The sequence below is a fragment of the Limulus polyphemus genome, unplaced genomic scaffold (assembly GCF_000517525.1).
Source record: "Limulus polyphemus unplaced genomic scaffold, Limulus_polyphemus-2.1.2 Scaffold532, whole genome shotgun sequence".
NCBI classification, from domain to species: domain Eukaryota; kingdom Metazoa; phylum Arthropoda; class Merostomata; order Xiphosura; family Limulidae; genus Limulus; species Limulus polyphemus.
Window position 1 is genome coordinate 39,264 of NW_013666142.1, and position 10,948 is coordinate 50,211.

General features: G+C 33.3%; 1 protein-coding gene across 7 annotated transcripts in view; it reads right to left on the reverse strand.

Moving 5' to 3' along the window:
* The window catches only part of LOC106458904 (putative fatty acyl-CoA reductase CG5065), a 67,989-nt gene that overhangs the window by 28,779 nt on the left and 28,262 nt on the right, over window positions 1-10,948 (reverse strand). For 6 of the 7 annotated variants that reach the window (XR_002610459.1, XM_022385269.1, XM_022385268.1 and 3 more), the window contains 7 exons: window positions 7,398-7,514; window positions 5,538-5,713; window positions 4,974-5,046; window positions 2,294-2,400; window positions 1,656-1,833; window positions 1,098-1,142; window positions 183-301 (listed from right to left, as the gene is read on the reverse strand). Coding sequence is in view for 6 of the 7 variants with exons in the window: in XM_022385269.1 (XP_022240977.1) it covers window positions 183-301; window positions 1,098-1,142; window positions 1,656-1,833; window positions 2,294-2,400; window positions 4,974-5,046; window positions 5,538-5,713; window positions 7,398-7,514 (815 nt within the window). In the remaining variant the exon portion in view is untranslated. Of the gene's footprint in view, window positions 1-182; window positions 302-1,097; window positions 1,143-1,655; window positions 1,834-2,293; window positions 2,401-4,973; window positions 5,047-5,537; window positions 5,714-7,397; window positions 7,515-10,948 lie in introns of those variants that run through there. The other variant, XM_022385270.1, reaches the window with a different exon arrangement.

The window sequence follows — 10,948 nt, forward strand, 5'->3', positions numbered from 1 at the left end:
AGAACGTCGAATCTGAATCACTTGAAAAAAACACGGGGGTGCTTAACTTTTTTCCAGGTGTATAGTTAAAAACAGTCATATACAGAATGAATTGTTTGAATTATATTTTACCTGAGAGTGGAAAAGATATGGAAGAGATAGTCAGAACACAATACTGGCAGCCATGTTTAGAATTACATTACCTTTTTGTGGCTGTATACCATGCAACACTGATTACAAGATTGATAACCACATCAACAGGTATAAGGTCAGCAGTTCCACATGGTTGACACAACATTGATCTTAATACACCCTTTCCTGTCTGTATCAAGAAATATAGACTTGTTTAGAATACACTATGTGAAAGTAATTCTTACAGTTGTGACAACCGCAGCTTCTTTTGTGAAAAAAAAAGTACACAAAAAGTTCTTTACTTTAAAGATATAACTAATAAACTATGTCAGTTTAAGTTTCAATTATGTAGAATGGGGCAACTTAAAATATACATAGAAAATTTATCTATTCCACACTAAATCTAATTCATTTTCATTCTTTGTTTCTTGTGTGTGTGTGTGTTTTGAACTAGTTAATTGATCTATAAGATATTTTGATTGTCAACATCTACAAATGTTAGCTCCATTACCAGTTCTGACTTGCTTACAAATGCTTGGTTTTTTACATGTTGATATAAAATCCAGTATTCTCAATCAATTTATTCTGATAATTTCATATCACTGATAAGAAATAAAGTAGAATTTCTGAATGGGCTTTTTTTTTACAAATACTCAATTTAATAAATCATGTTTCAATGTAGTTTATAAATCATTATATAACCTAAATCAGAATTCTGTCTAAAGCAATCTTCATAACATTTGCAGAAAATGTATATCATATATAATAATAAATTTAGTGGAAACAACAAGATTTCTTGTTCTGTGAAAGTAATTTTGTTATTATATTGTAAGTTAGTTATTTAATACCTGATGAAGGTCTCTGCAAAAAGATCAAAATATCAACCATTCCTGTATTGAATTTGAAACTTTCATGAATTACATCTGCCTGAACTGTAAGAATCAAGACATTAGAGAACAAAAATGAAAGATAATCATTCCACTTACTGCTACAATGAGGCCTGAAGGTCCATTAAAGTTGTCAATCCATCCCTAAAGAAAACAAATCTTCCATCTCAAAATTTGGGCTGGATATGTAACATATATTAAATTCAAATAATCACCAGTTCTGAGCACTGCAAACAAAACTGTATTCCAAGCAATGACATTGGTGAACTCAAAGTGACCTAACCAGGTACCTCACATAGGTCTCAAACACATTTTTCCAAGAAGGAAACATTTATTTCAATTTTCTTTTTATTTCACTAAAGCAATTCTATGTTAATAGAGCTCTGATACTTACAGAACATATTATTTTTAATTAAATAATTGTTATATCAATTTATAATCAAATGAAGATTTTAAATTATCATGCTGTTAAGTATCTAAAAATTCCTATAACATACATGTAAGACAGCAAATTAACATGGAAAATACAATGCAAATTTGTAGAAAAAAAGCCAGCTGAATAATTTCAGAAACAGTTTACATTTGGTCTAGCAATCAAAACGTTAATTCTCATACACTAAGAGTGACTGGAAAGAAATTAATTTTTTTTTAACTTACTGGAAGGGGATCTTTCCATGCTGCTGTTACAATAGATGGTCGAATGATGGCAACAGGCAAACTGCCACATTCCTCAACAAGGATATTTTCAGCTAGGGCTTTGGTATAAGTATATGTATTAGGACGATTTCCCAGAAGTTTTGGAGTGATTAATGCCACCAGATCTTCATCCATCCATCTAAGTGAAATGGACGGTACAAAACGTAATGTTCTTGTATGTAATTCTTACTAAAGGTACATAAACAAAAGCTGGTATTTCATTCTATAAACACTTTGCTTTGATAGCAAGACATTTAACATACCATATTCACCAATATCAATGAAATTACTATTTTCAGTAATGGTTTTTTGATTTGCACATGCCATTTTGAATGTTACAAAATCTAAATGTCTTTAAAAGAAATACAAATACCTTGTACATGTGTGTTTGTGTATATATATATATTGTGGAATAAATTGTAAGGTTCTTTAAATATTTCTAATGATAATGTTTATTCTGGAGTCAGATCTACATTTAGTTTTAGCCTGCTTTATTACTCTCACTCATTTATACCACAAAGTTGGAGCTTCTTCTTTATTTCAGTACTGTATGCTAAAATTGTTAATACTTCTATTGGTATCTTATTTTTTTTACTTACTCTAGGGCATCAATAACCTTCTGTGGGTTTGCTGGTGGTGGATAAACTATCTCATCCACTTCATCCCTGTCACAATTGCAGTAAGCTGTGGAAACATGAATCAGTGCCTGAAAGAAACAGTTTCCTTATTATAGATCCAATACAGAGAAACAACTCTAGAATATACATTCTAACTCAGTTCTAAAAAACAAATAGTTTGTCCTTCATAGTTTGAAATTTACATATTTATAAGTAATTTCCCAATATACATAGCTAATTACTTCTCTTCCAGAATAAGTAGGTATCTATGTATTGCATACTCAACAGACTTGTAAATAATAGCAGCACACATACTTCCCAGCCAACATGTACAACATGGCTGGCATACACAACATGCTTTACAAGGGAATTCAGTGAGAACAGTGGTGAAGTGGGGGCTGGATCAGACCGAAGTGCCTCTCCTGTACTCTTATTATTTTTTCACTTAAAAAAGAAAATAATTATAAGAAATATAGCATCTCTGCATCATAAACTCCAAGTAATATATCAATTATATTTTTATGACTCAGATATGCCACCAGATAATTGATAAGTGGCTGGTAACTGTAAACAAATTAAATGCCTGAGATGCAACCTACTTGTGTATATACAATTCAAAGGCCATATATTTATTGGGATTTAGTTGTTTTGCCAGCACAGAAAGTTTTACTGTTACTCCAGTATGTGAGAGTAAATACAGAGACATACAAGATATGTAGGTTATTACTAGTTCACATAATGAAGTGCAAAATGCTGAAATAGTGTGAATTTGAGAAAGTATAAATAATTAACTGCTAGAAGTGTAGAAATTTCTATACTTTAATTAATAGCAATGTTTGGTCACACAAGATTTATTGAACCTGAGCCCATCCAACAATATTATGAACAACTGATAATAACAGCATGTAGAAGTATACAGAACAGCCAAAATAGCTGCCAGAATATGAGAAATTTTCAATAAATGGTATTGTGAAAATTTGTCTCAAATTATTTCTGCAACACATTTTCGGTAATTTACTGCATCCAAAGTAGTCGTGTGTAATGTTGAAGGAGTATAATATTGTGTAGTGTGTGCCATATTAGGTCTGTGATGGTTTATTGTGTAACTTTTCAAAATGTGAGCTGCACTCTGTTCATTGAGCATAGAATCCGTGTGTATAGTGTCTGAATGTCACAATGCTTGTGAATATTTTGAAATTTTAAATTAATACATTTCAGAGTATATGGTAAATTTTATTTTGTCAGCATGTCAATATGTTTTTCAAACAGAATAGCATTCGTTATCATAAAACATGTTCAATCCACACCAACTTCCAATGTAACAGTATCAAAATTTTAGAATAGCCCACCTTCAATTCAGATTTTAGCCCTATAAAAACATCTTTAGGATAATGTGAAAGAAATAATTTGAAAAGGTAGAACAAATATAGAATAGAACCTTCCAGCAAATAGCAGCTGAAAAAAACAACTCAGACATATTATTCCAGGTATATGTTAGAACTGGTTAAGCATGCTGTGCAAGCTAAAGAGTAATTATTCAGGACAAGGATAACACTACATGTTGAAATAATTTTGGCAGGTCAGTGTAAACAGTGAATAAGTTGTCTTTAAGAAACTATAGTTTAAATACATGTTATTTGTTAGTAATCTCAGGATTTATATTGTGACCCATTTCTCAATAGAAAAATTGTTTTTTCCATTAGTTATAAATACAAGGTTCTATACAAGAAATAGTATAATTTTTCCTAATTTATACATGACACATTTGCAATTAATTTCCAATTATACATAATGAGTCATTTTCCTTCAAAAATATTTCGTCATGACATAAACACAACAGACTTGTAACTAATTTCAAGTTATACAGAGTGAACAAGTTTTATGTAAAAAAAAAAAAGTTTCTTCTCACCATTTTAAACACAAAAAGTTAAGATTTCAAGTGTTATTGCTTTTTAAAATATAATTACTTATCCAACCTAAACGAAAACAAAATTCTAATGTAAAAATTTTATTCAAATATGACTTGTATAACTTTTGATTAGAAATATCATTAGCAAACTTAGGTATGAACATAAGGGATGTACAAACAATAAAAGTGTATTTGAGATGTTTCCTAATTGGATCAATCTAAAAATAAATTATATCAGAGCAAAAATTTTCTACATTTACAGATATTATAATAAAAACATAACTCCAGTCACAAGGCAATTAGAATGATAAATAATAGAGGCATTCTTTAAAAGATAAGAAACCTATAATGACTATAATCAGCCTATATCAAGCTCAAGTTGAATTTTTTATACATATTATATTAGAGTATTATACCAAATACTAAATTTGTTATGTTCATGCATGGTAATATAGTTAATATTATAAACTAAGGAATACACAGACCTGTTAACTGACAAACAAAAATGCCAACTTCTGGAGTTACCATTATATAGTATAGTACATTGAAATATATCACTTTAGTATGAATGACACAAAGATTGAGGGTTATTTTTGTTTTACATAATCCCAAAGTTATGTAAGTCCCTTCTTTCTAATCATGAAAACAGACTACATCCAACATCTTATAATATTTTCAAAATATTTATAGGACAATACTTAAACTGAGAATTCTAAAAATCTTAAAACTGCTGAATATAAAAGTAAAACTCACCACTAGAAGTGGCATTTTGTGGCAGACTTCTACAAGTCTACGGGTACCTATTATATTCATCTCTACAGAACGCCTGTAAAGTAACATGAATATTAAAAGTTGAATTTTCAAATACAAAAGAAGTCACTGTGGAATCATAAACTAAATTATTTCTATGTTTTTACTTGCAATAAACTCATATCTTATATGTTTCCACAACAAAATTCACACAATAAATCACAAAATTTTTTATATAATTATATAATATTCTCTATATTATACTTACAAAAATATTATAAAATCACTTAATATCATTCATGTGTTTTTTCATAAATATAAGAATAATATTTATATAGTATATAGTGCTAAATCATCCAATGCTGATTTGCAAATATTTGATAAAATAGTGATAGCTTAGTTTAGTCCTAGTAGAGAGAATAATCAAACGTTTCATGACCTTATCAGTTCTCTTTTAAGTTATGCATGTACTTAATTTAAAATATATTGTATTTTGTTTTTGTGCTTATATGGAACTGTTTCACACAGTTGTTATTTTAATTCTGATACAAATTCAAAAGTACTCACTTAAGAGGCTCATCAAATTTCACAGTAGCTGCAGAATGAAAAACTACAGAAACTTCATTTGCAATAAGTGTCATATCTGAAGGTCGTAAACCAAACCCAGGAAGAATGATATCTCCATGAACAGGAACCAGTTTCGATAGCAAGTGAGGTTGTTTTTTCCTAATGTTACGAAAAATCTGTAAACATCATAATGAAAGAAAAAGAATTATTCATCATTAATACAAAAAGTGGTTAAAATGGGATTTTGAGGAGGTGGATCTTCGATTTATGATCCATTTTCACATTCCAATCAGAAGACCAGAAACACTAACTGATAAGAGCCACACTTCATTATGGACCATTCTGCCCCAACATAACCCCTGAATAGAAGCCATATTGAAATTATGATCAGTTGAAAGATTTCATCATGTACATTATGTCAGTTAAAGAATAGAGGTGTTTCTGTATAATTATCTTTATCAAAAAATAGTATAGAAAACAACAAGAACATTTATATATAAATGAATGTATTTTAATATTTTTAAAAACGAATTTATATAAATTTTAGACCACTTTAAAAGCAACTGTACAAAACGTATATATAAATAGGTATTTATAGAGAAATAACAAATAATACAAGTTATAGTTAACCTTTTTTTCAGATAATTCATGTCCTCATTTGTAGGAAGTGAAAACATGTTATATATATATATACCTTTTTTGTCTTTAACAAAGGGTGGTTTCTAACCCATTGGGGGACCTAAATAAGAAAAAGACTAATTGCATTGTTCCCACAAAGGAAGAAATACACCAACATAGCACATTCTAATACACTCACACACTAACACTGCTGCCTCAGTATCATTCTCAAATCATACACACTGTGGGTGTACTGCACTCAGCAACTAAGCAGTACATGAACTACACATGTATGCCTGATAGAAAAGTGTATTGCTGCTGCCATTTTGAAATATCTGTCTGTTACTGAGTGATATGTTTTTGGATCATATTAATTGAAAACATTTATGATTTATATGAGTACAGTACTAAAACAGGCAAAAGTCAAAGATCAGATGAAAATGTTCTAGTCATGGCCCTGAGCAATTGCTTATATCCAGCAATACTACTGCAAGACTTTGGCTTTCACATTAATGGTTAATTTTATTTTGTTTTTAAAAAAAGGCCCAGTTTACCCAAAAGCTCGTTAGTTTTGAAACTTAAAGTGATAAATAATTATTCTCATACATTAAATATTGTTACATATATAAAACTAAATGGAGGATACTAAGTTCTCAAAAAAACTTTACAGAGCTGGGAATTTTTGAGCTTTGTGAGAAGATTAATAAAGCAAAACATTAACCCTAAAGGATTAATGTTCATGAAACTGATGTTATATGAATAGGATGTGGTTCTATTGAAATGTTATCAAAATCCTTCCCGAGATGTTCCTTTCCATTTCACATGCTTTTCTGATGGTTTGTTTGTATTTTGAATATCTTGCAAAGCTACTTGAGGGCTATCTGCACTAGCTGTCCATAATTTGGAAGTAATGGACTAGAAGGAAGGCAGCTGGTCAACTTCACCCACTTCTAAACTCTTGGGCTATTCTTTACCAATGAATAGTGGAATTGACCATCACATTAAAATGTCCATATGACTGAAAAGTTGAGCATGTTTTGTGATGGGGTTCAATCAATCCCCAACCTGCAGACTTCAAGTCAAGTATTTTAACCACCAGGCCATGTCAGACCCACTTTATTGAAGTCAGTAATAGATAAGCATGGTCATTTGAGGATTTTGATAAATCTAATCTAAGTTGAAATTTATGTTCGTGATGTCACTCCTACAGATGTGTATCTAAAAGTAAAACCTCTGACTCACCTCAGCATTTAGAAGTTCTTCAAGACGCATCCTGGAGTTACGTCCTCCTTTAGACCTTAACAAAAGGTAAATAGTCTTCACTCCACTACAGCAACAAAGTAGCTTCTCCACTAATACCTATAGTCACACAACACAAAATAATAAATACTATTGCTCCAGTGTTCAATGTAAAAAATTCACATTTAACTACAATTTAGTAATATAAGTAATGAAACTAAACTGGCATATTACTTAGCTTCCTCATTGTACAGTGGTCAAGTTATAATCTTATAATCTCACACGTTTAATCAAATATTTAAAGTACTGTAAAACCTACAATGTCTCACAAATCTTATGGCAAATAAACAAAAACATGTCTTGTCTGTATGTCATACAAGTTAATAAAATTCATAGAAGTTTAACTAATCAACCATGAAAACTCACAGCTTCAGTTAATTAAAAAACACTGCATCAAAATATCTTACAATTAAACCTATAAGTTACCATACCCAAGTGAAAACATAAATAATATGAAAATTAACATTTTCCTAAACTGAAAATATATTTCCAATAGACACTACCTCCACTCACTTTTGGCACAAATTTTCACTGCTCGCCACTAGCCTTCTATCTCCCACTTCTGCATATCCACATGTAAGTGATTATGCAGTAGCTCTCCACCAATAGGAATGCAACACAGCCCCTATCATAACCAGTGCCGTCTCCACATTTGCACCCATTAATCACTTCAAGATTGGTCATAGGACCTACACCACATATCACTGGAAGTGAGGAGGCTGGGTGGGAAATGTGAGGGGAGGTAAGTGTCTATCAGAAATACATTTTCAGTTTAGGAAAATGTTAATTTCCGATATAATATCTTACCTCCTCTCATAAAATGGCTATAATCTCACATTGAACTGGTAGAGGGCTGGTGAAAAAATTATCCCCCTTTAGGAAGCACCAAAAGAGAGACCATGCGGTGTGGAACCAGAAAAGAAAATATCACACCACAGTGGGAGACTGCTTCACATCTTATCTAGGTATACTCTTTGCCCTTTTGTGACTGTGGCATGAACATAAAAGGTGGGAAAACATGAAGGAATCCCATAATACGTATTACCTATTAATTGGACCCCTAGGTGTCAAGTGGCTAGGGCACAACAGACCGTAGTGGTAGTTCGACTTCATCCAACACCTGGCAGCATCTGGAATTGTACATCAGTTCCATGGTAGGTAGAGGATTACCTACCTCGAAATGAGAATTGGTAAGGAGGACGAGCTTCCATACCAAAATCTATCTCCACTTGCATGCATTTCCAACCCAACCAGCAGCTGATCCACTATGAACCAACATCCAGTGGATGGCAGGAAGGTAGAAAGCCCAGGTGGGATAATATCTTCTGTCCAAAACCTGACAGCATTGGGTATGTTTCTTCCAGTCTGCAGTACAAGGAGGATACCTGACCATACACAAATGGGAATAAATGTGCTGCATCCAGCTATAACCAACACTAGATCTGCTAAGAACTGACATCCAGCAGACAGTAGGAAGATGGACCACAAACCTGGGTTCCATTTCCAGTCTAAAACCTAGTGGCATTGGGCATTTATCATCCAGTTCGTGGTAGGAGGAGGGATACCATTCAGAACACATGTGAGGATTTGCTTAGCTGGACCATCTTCAACCAACACCTACCCCCCGGGAACTGCATCTGGAGGATGGTACATAGATAGGAGGAACATTTCAGCCTGAGGGGAAAACTGCAATATATATATATAGTTGTGACATGGCAGAGTGCTTTAACCAACACCCAGAAGCACCTGGAATTGTACACCAGGTCAGTGTGTGTCCATGAGTGTACAGTCTGAGATAAACATAGTTATGAAGCAAAAGATCACTAGAGAGAACTACTAGCAGTCCTACGGAACACCCCATCTCTACAGTGTGTGTAACCTAATCCTGCAACATAAATGTTTCAGCATACATGACAATTGAATGGACACACAACCAACACTTGGTGGTATCTGGAATTGTGCATCAGGTCCACAGTAGGAAGAGCTGTAACGTAATTGACATCGAGCATAGTCACAGGATGGATTTTTTAAGAAAAAGTGTACCTGGTCAGGCACCCCTTGTCACAGAGTAGGATCCACAATACACTAACCAAAAGACTCCTGTAAATATAAAAATAACCAAAACATAGTAATCACCACTCATAATGACACTGCAGTGTGTAACATGGCGACTGGAGGTAAATGAAAACCCATTGAGCAACAAATGGCCATTTGATGTAAATAATTTTTAACAAAGGTATGAGGTATAGTCCACATACATGGGATGATGTCTCCAAAGAAAAATGGAAATAGGCAGCCAGGGACATCATGGGAGATTAGATGATACAAGCAAAATCAGTAAATCTGAATGTGTAAAATAATACAGCTCAATAGCCGGCATTCGAGGAAACTCACAGTCCCCTATCGAAAAGCCAAATGAAAAAATGTAGTCAACTGTGGCAGGGAAGGTTGTGAATGACAATATCAACAGCAGAATGACCAGCAGCAAAAAGTATACCACTTACACTGATAAACTGTCAAGGAAGAAGAATGCACAGGACAGGGAATCATTGAGGCAAACACGGCTGGAAAATCCGGATCATCTGGTGAGGGATTAGACAAAAGCCACACATAAAGTCAGAGGGCGGGAATGGATGGATGACACATGCCTGACTCAAGTTGACAAAGAAACATGCGAGACAATGGCAAAAGAAGGTATGGTGACACCAAAATCCTGTGCTGAAGTGGAAACCACATTTGAGCAGACCAAAACAGAGCCACTAGGAGCATATGACATGGAGTAGTCTGAATCAATGAAAGGACCCTGTGAAGAAGACAAATAGGAGCATATGCATACAGTTAATATCCTTTCCTGTTTTGATGGAAAGCATCTACAGCTTCTGCCAAAGGATGAAGAATGAGAGACCAAAAACAGGGAAGTTGTGCATTGAGATGTGTGGTAAAAGTATCCACATATGGAGTACCCCAATGAGCACACAATTCCCAAAACACCTGCAGATCTAATAAACACTCTGCCGGGAGAATCTTGTTGGGCCTAGATAATCAGTCAACGACCAGATTTGGGGCACCTGGAATATGACATGCTAACAATCTAATGTGATGACTGTGGGCCCAGTAGAGGAGATTCAATGTTCGGAAACAAAGATCTCATGACCAGTTATCCCATTGACTGGTGATATAAGACACTACTATTGAATTGTCAGTGGACCATCAATGAATGCCCCCGAACATATGACTAGAAGTGAATCATAGCATGATGAACTGTCAGCAACTCCAAGACATTAAACCAATGACTACCAGCTACTAACTTTCTTAGTAGGCATTGCAAGTCTTGCTATATTTCATTCCAACAATAAAACTAGTGGACGAATATTTTCGAAAATTCATAAATACTTTGACAAATGTAGGTAGTTTAAGAAACATAAAGCCTATTACTTTTAATAAATTTAGTTTTTTGCATTATTATCTTTAATATCTTCGAAAATTACATTAGG